The 21985-nt window shown below is 37.3% G+C and overlaps 2 protein-coding genes across 2 annotated transcripts; one reads left to right on the top strand and one right to left on the bottom strand.

Annotated features, from left to right (window-relative positions):
• The first annotated feature begins 431 nt into the window (after positions 1 to 431).
• Positions 432 to 4594, top strand: LOC105039666 (uncharacterized). The gene is made up of 3 exons (XM_010915893.4): positions 432 to 1191; positions 2943 to 3184; positions 3424 to 4594. The coding sequence occupies exons 2-3, from the start codon at positions 2945 to 2947 to the stop codon at positions 4114 to 4116; spliced, it is 933 nt and encodes a 310-aa protein (XP_010914195.1). The 5' UTR covers positions 432 to 1191; positions 2943 to 2944; the 3' UTR covers positions 4117 to 4594.
• A 911-nt stretch (positions 4595 to 5505) lies between these two features.
• On the bottom strand, positions 5506 to 7613 carry LOC105039665 (pentatricopeptide repeat-containing protein At5g44230). Its single transcript, XM_010915892.4, has one exon. It carries the CDS (start codon positions 7556 to 7558, stop codon positions 5594 to 5596), a length of 1965 nt encoding a protein of 654 aa, XP_010914194.1. The 5' UTR covers positions 7559 to 7613; the 3' UTR covers positions 5506 to 5593.
• Positions 7614 to 21985: the final 14372 nt, after the last annotated feature.

The raw sequence follows: 21985 nt of genomic DNA, 5'->3' as shown, positions 1-21985 counted from the left end.
TGCGAATAAACTATAAAATTTTGAAGAATATTATCTAGCCAATGAAAAAAGCTAAGTTTTAAAATTTAGTCTTTGCACAAATCTAAATTGACTAGTTTAGGATACTGACCACAATGGCTGATCAGAGGAAGGTGTGGAGTCTATATCAATAATTAAATTTGGAGAATATTTTTAGCTTGTGGAGAAAAGGATTTCTTTTTTTTTCTTTTTAACGTCTGCTCTTATATATTTATGGTGTACTATTTGTCCTATCGAGGATAAAACGGATTTGATCTGGTTTAACATGACAAATATAGGATGCAAACCACCTTTGTTGATTGAGGAAAGGTTCCAGAGTTAATTTGGAGAATGTTTTCTAGTTGTTTTACCCTTGTCTTATCCAATGCCTTTAAGGAAGCACCACTTTCTCTAGTGAAAAAAAAAAACCATTCAACAAAAGTTCAGCCCTTTCACCCATCTGAGGAGTTGGGTCTGGTTTAAAACAACTCTAGGATACTAAACCACCATGGATGATTAAAAAAAAGTACGCAAAGAGTAGAAACCACTCAAGTAGGTCCAAAGCATGGATATCTTTGGATCTCTAAAGGGACAGAAGTAAGAAATGAAACGCATTTGATTTTGTCTAGATGAGGTAGAGTGAAGGGGAGGGAAGGAGAGGGGGAGAGAGAGGAAGCTCCAGCCCACAATTAGCATCTAGGTATCTCCATGTCCTATAAGAGCTGTCTGGAATATTTTGTTCACATGCTTACATGGTTACGTGGATGAGTGAGATTTGTTTTTATATGTCCTTGTTTTGATTTGCTAGCTCTTTTGATCCTCCCTTGTGGATATAATACAATTCCCATCCGATTTCACCAAAGGCTTCTCCACCTTTTTCTTGCCTCCTCCCCCTTCACAGCCTGTCATGCTTACATTATTCTTGAGCTGCCTTTGTTGTTTTTCTAAGCAATTGCCTGGTTGTTCATGTGTGGGAAGGAGCCTGCTCATATCCGCCTAGTCTCCGAATCTATCACCACTTTTGCTTGGATTTCTCCGATGATTGGACCTCCACGGCGACGTCATCTTCTGGAAAGGAGTCTGATGAGAGAGTTGGTTCTAGCCTTCTTTGGCCATTTAAAGTGATGTTAGATGGAGGAGTGAAGGTTTGGTAGGGGGAAGATGCTCGATGAGCTGTGGAAACAGAGCTTGCAGGTGAATTATACTTCCTTCCTGATCTTCCTTTTTGACCTCTTTGAGTCCTTTCTCATGTTAACTTTATTGTTCATTACTTTTTAATTGTGCTTCATTTGGATCAGATCAGCTATTCCTTGCTGTTTTGGGTGTCAAGCCATGGTCATGCGCTTACTTAGAAGGGCTAATCCTCTTCATGCTCTTGTTTTATAAGCTTTTTTATCGACAATTAGCAGAACCTTGGAGTGGGTCTTGAATTGCAATTGTTTATCGATAATAGTCATTTACCAGCTAAAATATTAAAAAAGGAAGCTACAATCTTCTTGTCGCTTTTAAGTTGTTCGAGATGTGTTTTGTTCTTCAGCGTAGAAGATGCTTTTTGTTCTTAATACTGCAAAAAGATTCACTTTGGGGGTCACATATATGATTTATACAATCTTTTGTTGCCTGCAGCGGTTTGAGCCTTGCTGAGATTCTTATGGCAGCTTTTTCTTTTTTCCTGCTAACAACTGTTTTGCCTCTTCTGCAAAGAGGGGGGAAAAAACAATTAGTGGCTAACCGTGTGGTTCTATATAATTTGACATAAATTTATGAACTCTAAAAGGTAGCCATCAGTTCATAAACTCGATTTCCAAACAAAGATAGATCTGCTTGCTCTTCCCTGACAAGAATACAACATACCATTTCTCTGTTTTGTTTGAATTAACCATGTTCCGGACTTCCATTTGCTGGTGTCCTTCTATCCCACCCTGCGATCTTCAGTCTACTTTGAGCTTAAAAGATTTTCCTGGCTCTCCATCTCTCAATAGCTCCAAAATTATGTTAAATATCTCTCTCTCTTATTTTAGTACTCAATCAAATAGAAGTTCATCTATCTGCCATGATCTCTCTGTCCACCCAAAAAAAAAAACAAAAAAAAGATTAGGTTGTCTCTTTTTCAGAAACTGATCATTTGACTCTTTTAATTCTTTATTAATGAGCGCCTTTTTCTCTTTCTTTACTCCTTTTGGAGATGTCCAGTCGAGGAATGGCAACCACAGCTCTTTAAAGCATATGATAGGTTGTTAAAAAGCTAATTTTTTTATAATTGAGAAGTTGGCAGATCCCCTAACTGCAGTGCTGCATCAGGGCCTGTATGAACCAAGCAGGTAAGAAATTGCGCATTGTGCTGAGCTATTGTTTGTTGTCGTTGTTGTGCTCGAGGATTTCCTTGTACCTGAATCAAAATCTTATAATCAATATTTCTTTGTTGGATCAACTATAGATGTCATAGGCTGTAAACTATGATGACATAATTGTAGTGGACCGGCGATAGCAATTTTAGGAACATGGCAGAAGCATCGAGCTAAACGTGTTAGATGCAGTGATGATATAGCATTTCTGCTTCACGAGTCTCGAGTAAAATGCTGCTGTTTTTATAATTGAAGGAATCAAGTAATCCTTTCTTTCTACTGTGTGGTTTAGCATGATCATCGACTTGGTCCTCTGATCGCTGTAGAGTTGATTATTAATTACCTTTGAAGATTGTTCTGTATGGTTCCAAGGTCCATTATCAGTCTTTCGAATGCAACTGAATCTCCAATAGGCCAATTGGTTTACCTTTGATACAAACACTTTGTGAAATATAAGTTTGATCTGTCTTAAATTGTAAATGCTTATTGAATGTCTAAATTTTTATATTATTAGATTTTATTTTCTGAGTCTTTACTGATACAACATTTAACAAGCCATCATGAAGAAAACAAAACTGACACGGCCCCTCATTGTCTCAGGAATGGGAACAAAACTGCATGGCACTCATAATGTCTTCACCACCTTGCTAAAGAACAACCGTCATGTAGTAACCTTTGATCTGAGCACTCCAGATAGTTGGGCCAGGTTCAGTAATATATTGCTGAAGACAGGCGGCCAGACTGCTTTCAATTACCTTCCAGAGTCCATGGATAGATTGCAAAACAACAGAGAATCTGTCAGAAATACAATGTTGAGGCATGAAGAAATATTCAGACAGCAGGTGAATATTTTTCATTTCTACTTACTCCATGAGTTGGCAGATGGTGTTATGGATGTCGTCTGACTTCCTTCTTTGTTGCTTTTTCTCTTCCCCTCTCTCTAACAGTTTCTTTTGATGTACCCCTCTCTCTAACAGGTGGCAGAATGAGAATGCCAAGATGGATAAATGGCAATTGTTATCATTTTTGTTCTACTTTATCATCAAGTACTGATGCACAGATTTTGGATTGGATATTGCAGGTGCATGATCTACATCGGCTATACAGAGTTCAGAAGATGCTAATGGCTGAGATGAGAAGTAAGGAGGAGAAGCCCCAGTCCTCCACAATTGTGACTTCCAGAGGGTTCACAGATACAAGGACCAGATTTTGGGGTAGTACATCTACCTCAGAGAACAGTCATTCTTCCCATGTCAGTAATACACTTCACTCCACTAAACATCTAAACTCTGAGTACAGTTCCCTACATCACTACAACACAAGGGCAGGCCCAAGTTCACGAGAACTAAGCATATGCTCAGAAGACCCTTTAAGAGCACCGAAGGACTTCGATCTTGAACAGCCTGCAGAAGAGTACACCTCTACAGAAGTTAGACACAACCAAGATCAGATTACCAACTTGGGGAAGCATCTGAAAGAAAAGATGAACACAGAAAGCTCCAATTCGTGGACCGATGATGAGAATGATGTGGAGCTGACACTTAGCATAGGATGTGGCATAGGTAAGAAGAGATCAAAACACTGGCTTAGCTTGAACAATGAAAAGGGCTACTCTAAGCCAGCTCCAAGTGATATCAGGCCACTGCTTTTGTCCACCCCCGTCAGACCACAGAGAACAGAGGAATGCAGCGACCACTCGACCAGCAGCTTTGACAGAGAAAGCTTGCAGAGACCCCCATGGCTTCTCCAGGCTTTGAGTTTGAACAAGACATAAACTTCAAAACATGTACAAGTCTTTTGGGTATAGGAAATTGCTTAAGTTATGCAGTTTCAACTTCAGTATATCACCACTCATTCAAGCGGCAGCTGGCATGCAGGAATCATGCTTCCTGAAATCTAGTCTTCCCACCACTACATCTTGTGTTCTTCAAGCTGCTGCATTTAAGCTTCTGTTCTATCATTGGATCAGTTTTTCTGGGATTAAGATTAATTTTTATTGGTGGGAAAACTTCATTGGTTTGATAAAATATTGAACAAATCCCAAGTCTTAATGGAGTTAGGAGTAAACTTGCTTCTCTTACAATGCTTTTACAAAATGTTCTCCTTTCTAGCAACAACCCCTTGAGAATAAGTATCAGAGGCTTATCTCACAACCGGGACTCGCGATCAATAAAAAGGTCACCTCTGTTGTCTGTAAACACTGAGTTGAAACTTCTTTATCTGTAAATGCAAGCTAATATCTTTTCTCTGCAGGGTTATAGTACTTTCTCATGTTGCTCCTCCATATTTACTGATATATTTTTTTCTTGATTCAATCGAGTCTGCTTGTATTCTTATATTATCTTTGGTTCAGAAAGTACCTGGAGATAAGAAAGATCCTCCAACCAGGGTCTTCAAAGGAACGATCTCATAGGCGTAGCAGTTTTCAATTAGGTTGACTTATATGGACATTGAAAGACTATTTCAATTTTTTTTTATTGATATGAACATGAGTTTTGGGAATATGGAAAACAACTATGTTTCACTGCAATCACTGTCTTTGTAAAACAAAAGAAACAAGTAGGTAAAACCCAGATGGCATGAGAGTTGCCAGCACACCAGGTGAACTTGGAGGAGCAATAACAGTAGAGAACAAAGCAGAAAACGCAAGAACAGGATTTGAGAATTTCTCAAAGTCCAACCTCCTAGGAATAAAGAACCACTGAGATCGCATAAGTTACTCCGGTATATCACGACAATGTTGAATCAATTTTCCAAGATAATTGTGCAATCTGTATTAAAAAAAATGAGATTTTGTTCTACAGCTAATAAAAGAAACCAGCTCTACTTCATGTCTCGACTACATCTGACTTATAAAAAATTTCTGAAAACATAAAGTCATACATTTTTTTTGGAAAAAAAAAAAAAACTCTCCTCAAGGGAAAGCTGGTTTGAATCTTCTGGCCAACTAAGAAGCTCAACTCCCTTTAGTTTCATTTTTTCCATCTTCTTTTTTATCGCTATCATTTGTTTCATGATGCCATAGATATCTTTCATAAGAAAAAAGATCATAGAATTAGTTTCCTGCATTTAGAATAATGCATGTCTTCAGCTCTTTGTGCTGCTTCAGCAGAATTCGGTGTAGGTCAAATGAATTCACAAGGATCAAATGAGGCAACTGAGCTTCAAAAGAATTTAGGAATCCATCTCAAAATTAAGCCATACCATTTTCTCCTCTCTTCTTATGTTTATGTTGCCTATAAAGCTCACCTTCACCAAAATTCACCACAGGAGCACTCACCATTTTTGAAGTGGTGGAACCTCATGTTATCCCTCACCACAATCTCCCTGCTCTCAACCTTAGACACAAGGCGCATCACCAAATGACAGTCCTCACAAATCCTTAGGTTCTTCACAATCCTAATTGTGCTGCCAACGTTGGTTGTTAATAGACCAAACGCCAGTGCTAGCTTCTCACTATGACCCTTCAGTAGCCTTTCCTTCTCGCCATCACTAACATCATAGACAACTGAGCTCAAGACAGGCACATATCCATCATGCTTCAACCTCCCCAAAAGCTCCTCTAGTGCCTCCTTTATCTCACGCGACCTAGGGTGCAAACCATCACCCGCGAAGAACTCATGAACTAGACCATCTTTGGCCTCCACCCAGCTTGCAGCTGGGTTCTTCCTCAACCTCCTCCCCCTCATCAACTTCCTCACCTTCGACACCTCATCCCACATCCCTGCCGATGCATATATGTTCGACAACAACACATAGTTCCCAATTCCATCAGGTTCGAGCTTGAATAGATGATCTGCTGCAAGTTTAGCAATTTGGGTCTTCCCATGGATCCGGCAAGCACCTAGCAGTGCTCCCCACACACCACCATGGGGTTCGACAGGCATCGACTTCACAAGTTCAAGTGCTTCTTCCACAAGTCCTGATCGGCCCAACAAATCCACCATGCAAGCATAATGATCAGCAGAGGGAGGAATCCCGTACTCGTCCTTCATTTGTGCAAAGTAAGAGCGGCCTTCCTTCACCATTCCAGCATGGCTGCATGCTGTGAGCACCCCAATGAATGTGACCCGGTTAGGCTTCACCTCCGTCCTCTCCACCATCTCCTTAAATAAAGCGATCGCCTCGTGAGCCCTCCCATGCGCAGCAAGACCAACAATCATAGCACTGTACGTGTACACATTTCGCTCCACCATTCCACCAAACACCTTACGGGCCTCGTCAACGAGCCCACATTTAGCATACATATCAACCATCGCCGAACCCACGACGACGTTCCTCTCGAACCCATGCCTCTCAGCAATCTCCCGTACCAATTCCGCATGCTTCACGGCACCCAACTGGGCGCAAGCGGAGATGGCGCCGATTAACGAGACCTCGTCGATTTCAACAGCAGCCTCTCTCATTTTATCGAACGTCTCCAATGCCTCTTTCGGCATCGCATTCTGGGCGTACCCCGTGACCATGGCGGTCCACCCCACCATATCCTTCACCGGGGTCTTCTCAAAAAGCCCCTCGGCGGAGCCCATGTCACCGGTCTTGGTATAGGCGACGATCAACGAAGTCCATGATATGGCGTCTCTCACAGACATCCGGTCGAACACCTTGCGGGCGGATGCCAGGTCGGAGCACTCCATGTAAAACGAGATAAGAGTGTTCTGGACGAAAAGCTCAGCATCGAACCCGCCGGTGGCAAGGGCCTGGGCATGGACCTGGGCGCCCATGGGGAGGGAGCGGGCGGCAGCGCAGGCCTTGAAGAGGGCGGAGAAGGTAAATGGGAGGGGCGGGGCGGGGGGCCAGCTGCGCCGCATGGCGGCGTAGAGGCGGAGGGGATGGGCGGTGGAGGAGGAGGCGGAGTGGAGGAGAAGGGCGGCCCCGCGGATAAGGGCGGTCCAAAGGAAGGGGTTGGGGCGGGGTACCTGGGCGAAGACGAGGAGCGGGTAGGGGTGGGTGGGGACACGGTGGTCGGCGAGGCGGCGGAGGAGGCGGGCGACGAGGAAGTTGCTGTGGTGAAGGCCGAGACGGACAAGGCGGCCGTGGGCCTCTCGGAGGTGGCGGGGGCTGGCGGCGGCATCGAGAGCAGCGGTGAGGAGCGATTCGACAGCGGGGCGGGGTAGGAGAGGGGAAGGGAAGTAGGAGGAGGAGGAGGAGGACACAAGGATACTTGTGGTGGGGTTGGGTCCGGTGAGGGCTCCAAAGGGTTGCGCCAAAACCATCCGAGGGAGACCGGTAGGGGGTGTGGGGGGGGTGGGCGGCCAGGGAGGGGGAGAGAGGGCGGGGTGGCGGGGGGAACTGGTGCACCCAATCGGGATATATAATATAATGGCATCATCATTTATTTCACTAACTTATAACCTTATACAATACATGAGATGTCTGGAACATCCGATGATAATGCTCTAAAAACATCTTCATCATAACGTCCAGATCCATCTCCACTGCCTACCTTCGATCAAGATTAAAAATTTTTATTCTACTTTACTGCCGTGAGGCCTTTTCTTTGGTCCCCTTATCTTCGTACAACCTTCGACTAACCTTTGATCTCTTCCTTGGCTAATAGCTCTTCCAAAATTTCCTCCCTCGATGTCGCATCATAATTGGACTCATAGAAGGCCACTGAGATCTCGTTAAAATAGCATACATTATTTTTACTAACATGTGTTATTTATTAATACTGTCTCTGACTATTGAAAAAGAAAACTTCTTTCTCGCTCCATTTGTCACTTCTACCAAGATTAAGCTCTCAAAACCTCAAGGGACCAACTCACACCACCACAACTAGCACAAAATCCCATATGCTCGAGAAAAAACCCAATCGGGATGTGAAAAACCCCTCTGATCTCCCTTAGGTGCTCTCCTTCCCCATAGATCTTCGAAGAAGTGAATGAAATGAAATTAAAAAAAAAAAAATCAATGGAAAAGATCTTATCTTTCATCTTTTTCTCTATTTTTTTCCTCAGAAGTCTCAATCGGATGGAGGTGCTGGTCGGGTCCCGAGAAAAAACTCCAATTGGAACATAAAAAGCCCTCCGATCTCCCTCAAGTACTATTCTCCCAAAAAAAGACCTCCAATCTCCCTCAAATGCTTTCCTTCCCATATATCTCTTCTCGCCGCCACCTCCCGCCAATCTCCAACATCGCCTTCCTCCCCATCGTCACCGACGTTTTTCCCACAGACTTCCTGCAGATCCATCGGCCTTCCTGTTGTCTGCCCCTCCTCCAGCCCCAGCCCTGGCCCCTCCTCTACTTCGTTCGAGTTCCATCGAATGGCTCCATCGACACCTAGATCCTGATCGACCGGCCTACCTACACTGGTCGGTCTTCTAGGTTCCGCGTCCGTAGCCAGAGAAAGACAAGATGATCTACAGACCGAGGAATCGACAGATAGGCTTGGAGTAGTCAAATAGGAAAGCTTAGATGATGGCTGGGGTGTTGTGATCGTGCTTCGGAATAAGAAAGTGCTGCTTTTTTCATGTGGCTCCTCTCCTTTCCAGAACATCTCACGTGTCAAATGAAGGCTTGAGAAGCCTCTATTCACACACACACACACACACACACACACACACACATATATATACACGGCCGGCCCTGGGGCGGGTCAAAGCGGGCGACCGCCCCAGGCCCTTTTTTTTTTTTTTCGTCTGGGTAAACTAAACGTCTCTTCCTCTCCCGAGTTCCAGCACCCCAACGGCTTTTTTGGATAAACCAAACGTCTTCTCCCTCTCACAACCTGTAGCTCCTCTCCCCCACCTCCTCCTCCGTCTTCGATCTTTTCATCCTATTCTGCTATCCATCGGTGATTCTTCCTTATTTTGGACGTCAAAAATCAGATCAAAATCCGTCAAAAAGTCAAGTAAATCTCTTCAATCCTCCTCTTTCAATCTGCTATGAATTTTAAACTTGATTTTTTTATCGATTTATTGTCAGAAAAATTCTTGAAATCCTAGTTCAACAAGTTCCCTTGTTTTTTCATTTTTTTTATCTTTCCGGCACCGTTAGGCTGCCGCCGGTCACCAGAGCTTGTGGTTGTCGTCGTCCGGTCGTCAAAGGCTTTAGTTGTGGGCGGTGTTGGCCGGGGAGAAGGATCTCCCTTGTGGGTTGTGGCTTTGCCTCAGGAACAGGGATGAGTTCTCTGTTTCGTTAAAAAAAAAAAAAACAGAGAGAAAGAGTCCTTGTTTTACCATGGAAAAAGAAGGGGAAAAAAAACTATTCGACCACTGTTGGCTGAATTGGATTTTTTTATGCTTTATATATAAATTTTTTTATTTCTCTTTTTAGATCCTTGAATATGTTGTACTCTCAGCTTCTCTTATTCTCAGCTCATTGAGTCTTCCAGATGAACTTTTTCTCTGACCATTCTCTATACATATGTAACAAATTTAAATTTAAAAAAAAAAATCACTGGAGCCTGTGGTTGTCATCATCCGATCGTCGGAGACCGCTCCTTTAGTTGTGGGCGGTGTTGGTCGGAGAGGAGGATCTCCCTTACGACCTTACCTCAGGAACGAGGGATGAGTCCTCTATTCCGTTAAAAAAAAAAAAAAAGAAAGGATCCCTTATTTTACCATGGAAGAAAAAGAAAAAAAGAGAGAAAAGAAAAAATGATCCACAGTTCACACAATAAAAAAAAAGAAAAAAATGATCCACACTGTTCTATTAAAAAAAAGAGAGGATGAGTCCTCTGTTTTACTATGGAAGAAGAAGAAGAAAAAAAAAAGATGGTCCACAGTCCACACAATAAAAAAAAAAAATGGTTCACACAATATAATTACATGAATTTGTTAATTATAATCCAATTGGTTTAGGTATATGAAATTTGGTCCGTCTATGTGAGAGTCTCAATCAATAGGTCAGTATTCTTGCATATGATGGAATATATTTAATTTTGTACATCTAGGACTTGCTTTTTTAAATAAATATAATTATGGTCTTTATATCCATCTTATTTTTTTAGATAGCTTGTGGTTTCACTTCATTTTCTTATTATTTTTACTATATCTTATTCTTAAAATAATTGATTAATTATCATATTTTATTTTTCAGGTTTAAATTTTTATTACAATTACAGTAGCTTTTGCTTAAATTTTGTTCCATCAACAAAGCCTTCAAGCAAGTTCTATTGTTCTATCAAAAAGCTTTAAATCAGGTTCTATTGTTCTAAACTTTAAATTTATTGATTACTAATTTTAGCTAATATTTATTATTTTATTTATCAAAATAATACCTAAAAAATATCCTTCGGGTCATGAAAAACTTAAGAAAAAAAGAAAACAAGAACAATTAACTCAATCATTAAAAGGAGGTCTTGATAAATTTATTATAAGTAAAAAAAGTGATATAGTTGAGAATTCAAATAATATTGCTAGTGAATTTATCAATAAAAATATAAATGTTACTTATGAATTAAATAATGATAATAATATTATTAATAATGATAATACTAATAGCACAGATGATCTCATTAGTGGTGATAAAAATTTAATGAATGAAAAATCAAGTGAATCAAATACTTTTGACATTTATGATCCTAGGATATGGAATAGTCTTGATACAAATTCTAAAGATTTATTAATTAAAAATAGTCCTAAAAGAGATATTAATATAAAGTTCCCTCTTGATCAATATAATAGATATTTTTCTTTAATACATTATGATCGAACTTTACCAAATGGAGAGCAACATGATCGAAAATGGTTAGTATATTCAAAAGAGTTAGACAAATTATTTTATTTTTGTTGTAAGCTATTTAAATCAAATGATAATAGTAGTAGAAGTCAATTAGCAAGTGATGGCTTTAGAGATTGGAAACACCTTAGTGAAAGACTTAAAGCTCATGAAACTAGTAATGATCACATTCATAATATGACCACTTGGATTGATTTACAGAATAGATTTAAAAAAAATCAAATAATCGATAAACATATTCAAGAGCAAATTAATAAAGAGAAAGAACATTGGAAAAAAGTACTATTAAGAATAGTAGCTGCTGTTAAATTTTTTGCTCAAAGTTCTCTAGCTTTTCGTAGAACGAATGAAAAAATTTATCAAAATAGTAATGATAATTTTTTATGATTAATTGAAATGATTGCTGTTTTTGATCCAATTATGCAAGAACATCTTAGACGTATTCAAAATAATGAAATTCAATATCATTATCTTAGTCATAAAATTCAAGATGAGTTAGTAATTGCATTAGCATCTAATATAAAAAATTTAATAATTAAAAGAATTAAAGAAGCAAAATATTATTCCATTATACTTGATTGTACTCCAGATGCAAGTCATCAAGAATAAATGTCTTTGATCATACGATGTGTGAATATTTCAAAAAGACCAATAACAATAGAAGAATACTTTTTAGAATTTTTAAAAGTAGATAATACATCAGGTTTAGGTCTTTTTAATGAATTACAATCTATTATAGAAACTCTTGATTTAAACATTGATGATATAAGAGGACAAGGATACGACAATGGATCTAATATGAAAGAAAAAAATCAGGGAGTACAAAAAAGATTATTAAAAATAAATTCTAGAGTATTTTATACACCATGTGCTTGTCATAGTCTTAACTTAACACTTTGTGATATGGCTTCATCTTGTAGTAAAGCTAAAATTTTTTTTGGTGTAATACAACATATATATAATGCATTTGGTGGTTCTACAAAGAGATGAAAAATTTTACTTGATAATGTACCTAATTTAACATTAAAGCCATTGTCACAAACACGTTGGGAAAGTCGCATTGAGAGCGTCAAAGCAATAAGATTTCAAACTCCACAAATAAGAGAAGCTTTATATCAATTAGCTGAAATTTGTGAGGATTCAAAAACAAAGAGTGAAACTGAATCTTTAGCAACACATGAGCTTGAAAATTTTGAATTTTTATTAGGAATGATTATTTGGTATGATATACTATTTACTTTTAATTTAGTTAGCAAAAATTTACAATCTAAGGATATGCGTATAGATGTTGCCATTGATCAATTAAAAGGATTAGTTTCATTTTTTGAAAGATATAGAGAGACTGGCTTTACTTCTGCCATGATTTCAGCTAAGGAAATTGCAAATGAGATGGGAATTGATCATATATTTCGTATAAAATGTCAAGTAAAAAGAAAAAAATAATTTGATAAAAATATTAATGTAGATATTGAACAATCACCAGAAGAATCATTTAGAGTTAATTATTTTTTATATTTAGTAGATCAAGCTATCTTTTCATTGAAACATAGGTTTGAACAATTTCAATTATATGAAAATAATTTTGGATTTTTGTTTGATTTCAAAACATTAATTTCATTGGATGAAGAAAGTTTGAAAAAATTTTGTCTTAATCTTCAAAATATTTTAACAAATGGTAATCATTATGATCTTGATGGGATTGATTTATTTTCAGAATTAAAAGTTCTAAAAGCAATTATGCCAAAAGAAAATAATACTGCTATAGATATACTTAATTATATTAATGAAATAAATTGTTATCCAAATACATCAATTGCATATAGAATATTATTGACCATACCTGTCACTGTTACCTCTGCTGAAAAAAGTTTTTCAAAATTAAAATTATTAAAATCATATTTACGATCAACAATGTTACAAGAAAGATTAAATGGTTTAGCTATGCTATCTATTGAAGAAGAATTATTGTCAAATATTGATTACAAAGAAATTATAAAAAATTTTGCATTACAAAATATACGTAGATTAATTTTTCAATAATAATTAATATTTAAAATATATTAATTTTTAATAATTTTTTTTTTATTTGGCTCCAGGCCTAAAAAATATCAGGACCGACCCTGTATATATATATATATATATATATATATATATATATATATATATATATATATATATTCGAGTTCATTAAACAATGATTATTAGTTTCGAGACAAACATTAGAAGATTAAAAAAAAAAATATCGTGATACGATAAATTGAAAAACAAACTTAAAATATTTAAATTTCAACAATACATCAATATTTTTGATAAAAGCTATATAGAAGAAAAGTGTATATACAAACTCATGTACCTAATTGGTGCCTAGTCTGGTTAGTAGAAGAATCAAAACTTGACATCTAATACTTGTTCTTCTTCCATTCTATGATGAATAAATATTATTAAATAGCAATACTTTATAAAATAATATAATACAGTATTATTGAAGAAATAAAATATATAAATTCAAAATACATTTTGATAAACCATGACACACATATGAAAACAATAATAAAGTACAAAAAATCATAACATAAATGATATTAAAGTATAAAAGTAAATAAATACAATGTATACATTAATCTATCAACAAAGAATCCGTGCAAAATTAACATAAGCAAAATAAATCTGTGTTACTTGTACTAAACAACATTTTCCTAATCTACTACAAATGATTAATTATAAAAAAATTAATTTGGAGGCTAAATCATGCTGTAGTAGAAAATTAAAGAAGCTTTAAATTTTAATACTTTAACTATCACCTTGCCAGCTACTGGTAGGCTACCGTTAGCCAACTATCAAGGTTGGAAAGTGTGATTTCTTTGATATTTTTCATTAATGGCACATAGAAGTGCAAACTAGTCAAGCCACTCTTGAGATACTCGAGCTCGGCTCGAGTCCAAGCTTGACTCAAATTGATTATTATCGAGTTCGAGTAGCAAAATACTCAGCTCGAAAGCTCGCAAATCTACTAGAATTTAAATATATTTTTATAATATTATTTTTATTTATAATATATATTTTAATAATATTATTTTTATTTATAATATATATTAATATTTATATTATTAGTAGACTAATATTTGATTTTGAGCTCAAACTCAAGCTTGAGTATGGCTCGATTGATATTCAAGTCAAATCGAGTCAATCTCAAGTTTTGCTTATTTTTCATCGAGCCGAGTTCAAGCTTGGGATATTAAAATTGAGTTGATCTCAAACTGAATTTCAAATTTGAATATTTTGAGTCGAGACAAACTTTCAGTTACTTCATTCAATTCGGCTCGATTGCACCTCTAGTGGTATATCCTGACCAACTAGATCTATAATGGCACAACTAGAGAGATCAAGCAAGGATCCAATGTCAATAAGCAAGTAATGAGAGAGAGCAAGGAAGGCTGGGTCCAGGAGCCTTTATCCACCTTGCTCTGACCATAGAGTTAGCAAGGTCATGAGAGAGAAAGAGGGCAAGGGAGGCTCCACTCATTGGGTCAGCAATGTCATGAAAGAGAGAGAGAGAAGGGGAGATTTTAGCCCTTGGATTAGCAAGATCATGAGAGAGAGAGAGAGAGAGAATAAGGAAAACTCTAGCCATCCAATAACCAAGGTCAAAGGAGAGAGAGAGAATGCAAAGGAGTCGAGCAGCCACTGACAACATGCATTTAATGCTATAGCCCACACATGGTCTGGCCTCCCACCAAAGCTCTAGTCTGTAGCCACTATGGCATGGAGTCAAGGGCTTGTGGCTCAGATAAATCGATTCTCCACTCCCACATGCATAAGGTATTGTTTGCTCTAATCTCTGGCCATTATGGTATAGAGTTTCATGGTTTTGTCCTTTAAAAAATACCTCATGGAAAAAAGAAGGTCCCATTCTATATAAGTCAGACTCTCTTTTGACTCATAATTAATATAGAACTAATAATGCCGTCTTTGTACAACGTAGCTCCTTAATCAAAAGGGAGATAATGTTAGGGTCAAGGACTCATGGCTCGAATGGATCAGTTTTCACTCCCATATGTGTAAGTTATTATTTGCTCTAGCCTTTAGCCACTATGGTATGGGGTCTCGCCTCCTTCTCGGACTCCTCGCTTCTCAAGTCGTCCTGATCCCGGTGCTTCCTCCCCGCGTCATCCCTATCTCCTCGCTGCCTCCCCACATCCTCACCTTCTTTTTGTTCAGGGAAGCCCGAGGTTCTGCCCGAAAATCTGAAGTCCAATGTTCAGCAGGTTCGGATCCGGAAAGGAGGCCCAAAGACCACATTGGGTCAGATTTGGATCTGAAAAATCGGTGCTGCCCTTTGGATTGAGTCCAATCTAAACCCAGTCTGACCGTCTGCTTACAAGTTCTGGCCTGGCAAATCATATCTTATTCATCAATGGGCCCAAGCTAAGCTCACGGCTTCTTCCGGTACCTTTCATGGCCATCTGCGTGCGCGTGCGCGTGCGCGTGCGCGTGCAAATCCCTGACACGCTGTCCTCGTTTAACTTATCACGGTTCCATCAGCATCATCATTAATGTTGCAATGGTACCACCGTATTTGTAACATTGCGTTGGTTAGTGATTTTGGTGTGAATGCATCAGCCGACATCAATCTCGCGCACAGTGTTGTACATCTCATGGCAATTAATGCAGACTAAATGCAATTTCTTTTGTCTTGGAGTAGTGACATTTTAGGACGAACGCTGGACCTCCACGTGCATGTAAACATTGCATTAATGTGGCACTTCATCATTGGATTTGTGCAACGCACATGTGGGATGGAGCCATCGACGTGGCGTGCAACCGGTCACATTTTAGCTTAAAAGCGTGGAGATTATTGCTTCTCAAGGGTGCTTCGATTGTGAGCTACGTGAGTATCAAAATTTAAAAAAAAAAATCAAAATATTATGCATGATAATTAAAGAAATATCCGATAGCATATAATTTTAATAAAATTATATATAATTTTATAATAGATAATTAAATTATATTTTTTATTTCATTATTTTCACAAATAATACTGCATTACATGTAATGCAGCATTACTTTAAAAAGATGTAATCTAATTGTCTATGGAGAGGTGGCTATATGATTAAATATAATCTTATAATCTTTCAATCTTGCAATAAGATAACTTCAGGATCAAAATATCTTCATCAAAATAAATCAAAATAAATTATGGAACGTCGTAGTTGGTAAAAAAAAAAAAAAAACATAACGGATTATGTCACGAAAAATGATTGGTCTTAAAATTAAGTTGTCTCTTTAAAAAATAGACAATAATCAATAAAAAATATTAGGATACTTTGAAAAAATTAGTTTATATTCCATGTAATCTAAATTGCATATCAAACACTGTAATGTAGGATTTTCTATAATTTTACAACAACATTATTGCATATACCAAATACTGCAATATATGATTCTCTGTAATTTTATCAGATAATCACATTCCCTCTGTAATCACATTACCATAGCAATATTTTTTATTTAATGCACCAAACGTTGTCTAAAAACATTGCTATCAAGCATCCTTAGGACTGCTAATCAGATTGGATCAAATAAAACATAAATTGGATAAAAAAAATCATCAATCTAAATCTAATCAATTTATTAGATATATCAAAAATATAGATTTGAGTTGATCACCCAGCCAGCCATCAACTTCGTTATCTAAGTAGTGGTCCTGCAGGTGTTTGGAGCTTTTTCTAAATTATTACAAATGATTTAGGAAGACTCCAGCTGTCCAGCACAATAAAAGATGCATTCAGCATCGATCCACCATTGCAAGCAGTGGTCACTCCATTGGATTTTTGTTAATTAGTCTTTGTTTTTTCAAACAGTGTCAAAGTAATATAAGATATTTTGGAAGAAAAATAAATTATATTTGTAGATTAATTAAATTAATAAATTTACATGTCCTGAGTCACGTAAATATGCAATAAAATTGCAGAAGGACTGGCATGACTAGAGACAAAGGCTTGCTCTTCCTCTCGTCTTCGTTCACACCATGAAACCAGCTGTCATCACGCAAAGAAATGCTTCGATTCAAGCTGGTCCGCTCCTACAAAGTACACAGGCCCAGATGCTACTAGGATAAGGAGATCCACAAATGGTCAAACACCAAAATCCAACCAATGGAAAAGGAGTTTTCGATCCATATAAATTTCTGTACGGACTATAAGATTTACGGCTTTTCCTTAATTTGGGCACTACAAAGACAAACTGGAACGATTTTTATATAAATTTTTATTCACACACTCAGAAGTAATGTAGCTAGCCTGGCAGTCTCATAAGTTCCATGGTCCTAAGGTATATGAGTTTCAACCTACACAATTCTCACAATGGATTTTGCCCGTAAGAGATTTTTTGGTAGAAGATCCTTGAAGGAATTGATAAAATACTAGAGTGACAAAAAGATAGCATTCGTGATCAAGGGCTTTGGCTTGTTCACTGTCCTTGTTATAGAGAATGTACTGATGCACTAGCCAATATCCAGCTCACTTGTTGCAGTGCACTCGGCTTTACATAGATTCTCTACAACTTAGAAGATTCTTAGGTCATCAGAACTGTGAGTCTTTTTGTTGGACAAATAGTAAAAACTGCTTACGCTCCTTCAAATCTTATTAGGGTACATGCCATGAAAATTATATTGGTAAAATAGAATTAATAGGCTGAAGGTAGTGTCGTGCCCATGCGTACATCAGCATCTCATTAGAAATAATATATAAAAAGCCTTCCAAAAAATATGTTAGATAAAAAATAGAAGTAGCAAGAGAGTTCATTTTAAAACTCCTCTTAGAATCAAATTCTTATCCCAATCGTTTCAAAGAGACCACATGAATTCTTCAATCTCACCCCTATCCTATCCTATCCTATTCTTGCCCTCACATCGATAAGCTCAGGCTTATCCTAAAGCGTATTCTTTTAAATTTCAACGTGACAAAGTCATTCTAAAGAAAAGCCACTCCATTGTATGCTTCCAAGGATTCTCACTGTCCTACCATTAAACTATTAAAAATTTTATTCTATAGCCTGGTTGGATGCAACCTTTGTTTAATACGCAGTCGTTCAGTATGCAGAAACAATTTGGCCAGATAAATATAATATCGGAAATACTTGAAAAAAATTAAAGACTTCCAAAAATTTTGGAGAAGTCTAATTAGAAAAAATGAGTTTGGGTCTCATGGGAAACCTTAACTATATCACAAGTATAGATATAATAATAACAACTCGTCTAACTGCCTCTCCAAAATCTATATTTAACTAATCTTATCTCTTCCCAAGTTCTTCCTCCATTCAAACCCATTTAAACTTGTGACCAAATACATATCATTTTTCCTCGATATGATATACTTACTTCTGTGATAAGTACTGTATGGTCCAACAACTGTTAGTTTCTGCTGGTTGGCACTTACATCTCCCAAGGACTTTATTCTTGGGGAAAGTCCAATGCTTTTTCCCTTTTTTTTTTCGTAAAAAGTCCAGTGTTCAGCTACTGATGGTAGCACATTATCACTGTTGCTCAAAAAGGAGGAGGGGAAAAGAAAAAGGAAAAAGAAAGAAAATAAGTATTATAAAAGAGGTATCTGAAGCTTGTCAATGGAGTTGCACGTGAAGGGATGAACCATACAAGTCCAAAAACAAGTTTAGCCCACTGGGACACACCATCAGCGAAACCCATGTGCACACCTTCTCACTAGACTCCAATCTCAACCATGTTGCAAACTCAGACAGACAACGAACTTTGGAGCTAATAACATGCGCAATTTCAAGTAGTAACCAAGATGGTAAACAAGCCTCAAGTAGATGCGATCGATGATAAGACTTTCTGGTTATGCCATTGTTATAGCTAGTGGGTGAAGAGTTGTCTTTATTCTGTATATATCCACCAAAAAAATCGTCACCAACTTGGTATTAGAAGATGGGATTTGATCTAACCTGAGTTTTTGCTGTTTTGTATTAGTAATATGTGGACTTTGATGTGTTTGTAGTGGTTCTCTGGTGTTTCCTGGGGCTGGAGTAGCCTTTTGTCCTCTTGAGTTACAACTTTCTCCCTGTGTGCGTAAAGAAGAAGAAGAAAAAAAAAAAAACTCAAACCCTCAGTTGATGGAGTCAATGATCCCAGTGAAGCCTTCAGAATTCGACCTCCTCGATGAACAATTCAACCAAGACAGAAGCACCTTCTAAAGTAATACTGTTTCTCTACCAAAAAAAAAAAAAAAGTACTGTGTTCCAGCAAGAAATGCTCCTCCGGTTCGCCAGAGAGAGAGACTGCAACAAATTAACTACATTCCAAATACACAAGGGCTGGTAAAATGGGTTCATAGACTTGGACATTTAACATATTCCAAGAAACTTTAGCATTCCCGCTATTTGGAGAGCAGATTTGAATAGATGACAGAGCCTTCAATAAGAATAATTCAATGACACGGTAATATCCTTCCATTAATATAACTATCCGTTGGACTATTAATGACACTATGGACTTCTATTGCTTACCACAGGTCTGCTAAGGAAAAAACCAAGAAGAAGAAGAACAAAGAAAGAAGACATACAGACCATTATTATTCCATGTCTGATGAGAGAATACGTTTATTAGGTAAGATGAAAATAGTATTTCTCAATATCAATAACAGTCCTGTTAAACTGAAAGTTAGTTCAGATCAGCATGGCTTATTCTCCTAGTTCCCAACACCATACATTCATCACAAGAAAAGAGAGTAAGCTCGAGTGAAGCTATTTTAGCAGTTACAACTGATTTTGTTCCTGTGTCGGTGACCATGCCCACTAAATTGGATATGGTATTGTCATTTAAAAAAAAAAAAAACAATCAGAAGAATTAAGGATGACCAAAGTTTAACAGCTCGAACATGGTTTCCATATTTAGTTATGATAGCAACTTATCAAGGAATTTGACTTTTAACGTTGAAATTTGAGTGACGAAATAAATTTCATCATAAATAATTAAGTTTTTACAATAAAATTTAAATTTCATTCTCAAAAATCACGTATTTGTGACGAAAAAAAATTATTGCAAAAAGTTATATCTTTTGCAACGAAAATTTTATTTTTGTTGCTAGAAGTTAATCTTTAGCGACGATATTTTTTTGTTGTTGTAAAAAATAATTTTTTTTTATGATGAAATATTTTTTTCATAGCAAAAAATATTTTTCTACGATGAAAAAAAATTTTGTCGCAAAAAAATTATATTTTTTGCGATGAAATTTAGATTTCATTGCAAAAAATAAGAGATTTTTCGATCAATTTTATTTATATTTAGCGACGAAACTATTTCGTCACTAAATTTTATTTTGTTGAAAAAATTTGAATATTTTGCGACAAAATTTTAATTTTCATTGTTAGAAATTAATCTTTAGCGACGAAAATTTTTTTCATCACAAAAAATCATTTTTTTTGTGACAAAAAAATTTTTCATTGCTAAAGATAAATTTTTTTGAGACGAAAAAATTTTCGTTGCAAAAAATTTGATTTTTGGCGACAAAATATTTTTTTCGTTGCAAAAAACTTGATTTTTATGATAATTTTTTTATATTTGCGATGAAATTAAATTTTCATTGCAAAAAATTAATCATTTGCGATGAAAAATTTTTTCTTGTAAAAAATATATTTTTTGACGATAAAATATTTACTTTTCGTAACGAATTAATTTCGTCGCTAAATATTTTTTAATTCAAAAAAAAAAGAGCTCTTTGAATTAGGGCAAAATTTTGCCCCAATTCAAAATAAACCTCAATGTTCTCTCCTTTGCCCATGCTGCCGCGATCGCCAAAGCGCTTTCTCCCTCCCCGATCACCGGCGACAGTCCTCCCTCCCCGGTCGTCGGTCATCCTTTCCGATAAGTGCTCTCCCTCCCTGCCACCATCCTTTCTCTCTCTCTCCCTCTCCGCCACCATCGCCGCTCGAGCCCGCCCCCCGTCGCCAATCGAGCCCACCCCCCAGCGCGTCGTCTCCCTCCCGCCTTGCCACCCTCTCCTCCGCGCACCGTCCTCTTTCTCTCTCTCCCTCTCGATCTCCACTATGTCACCGTCGGTCGAATCCTCCCTCCCCGCCACCAGTCGAGCCCTCCCTCACTCTCCCTCCCTCTCTTTCTCACTCTTCCTCCCTCCCCGCCGCCGATCGAGCCCTCCCTCCAGCCGCCGGTCGATCCCTCCCTCCCCTGTCTCCCTCCCTCATTTTCTTTCCACTCTCCCTCCCTCACTTTCTCTGTCACTCTCCCTGTCTCCCTCTTTTACACCTGGCTTGTCTGGTTTCGTAGGAGCCACCGCCACCGTCGCCACCATCATCGACTGCCATCACCGTCACTGCACAACCGTCGGATTCATGAGAGAGTTGAAGGTGAGAGCAATTTTTTTAATTTTTATATTTTTTAATTTTTATTCTTTTTTTCTCAATTAATTTTAGTCATTAGAAATAATTATTTGTTATTTTAGTAATTAGATATAATGTTAGATATAATTATTTGTTAGATATAATTAATTTTAGTCATGATTTAAAAATATTTTAAAAATAAAAATAATTATAATAATAATATATTAATTGTAGCATAACAAATTTATAAGCCTTAAAATTTTCGTTCAAGGATAGCATGCATAAATTTATTTTTTATGAAAAAAATATTGATGCTTTACACATTATTCTCGAATTGTCCTCATTGACAGTTTGGGCACGTAAATGAATTTAATATTGCAATACATGTGCTTCTACATCGCAGAGTTTTGTCGGTATTTTCGATCATATTCTCTGGATACATAGCACAACTTTAATACTTGTGTAGGATAATATTGACTTCGAGGACTGCACTGACGAAGAAGTGACGGTATGTATTCTCAAAATGACTGCAAATAGATACAGAGATCGGCGATGTAGGCTTCATAGATACTGCAATGAGCTGCAGGCGAAGGGGATTGATCCTGTGA

The sequence above is a fragment of the Elaeis guineensis genome, chromosome 1 (genome assembly GCF_000442705.2).
Source record: "Elaeis guineensis isolate ETL-2024a chromosome 1, EG11, whole genome shotgun sequence".
Classification (NCBI taxonomy): domain Eukaryota; kingdom Viridiplantae; phylum Streptophyta; class Magnoliopsida; order Arecales; family Arecaceae; genus Elaeis; species Elaeis guineensis.
Note: the sequence above shows the minus strand (reverse complement) of the source record. Positions and strands in the feature narration are given on the sequence as shown.

What these genes read in the sequence shown, in the direction of transcription:
- LOC105039666 (XM_010915893.4), top strand. Translation starts at nt 2,945, where the DNA reads ATGGGAACAAAACTGCATGGCACTCATAATGTCTTCACCACCTTGCTA. An exon ending in AAGAAATATTCAGACAGCAG is followed by an intron (nt 3,185 to 3,423) that starts GTGAATATTTTT and finishes TGGATATTGCAG; the next exon opens with GTGCATGATCTACATCGGCT.
- LOC105039665 (XM_010915892.4), bottom strand. Translation starts at nt 7,558, where the DNA reads ATGGTTTTGGCGCAACCCTTTGGAGCCCTCACCGGACCCAACCCCACC.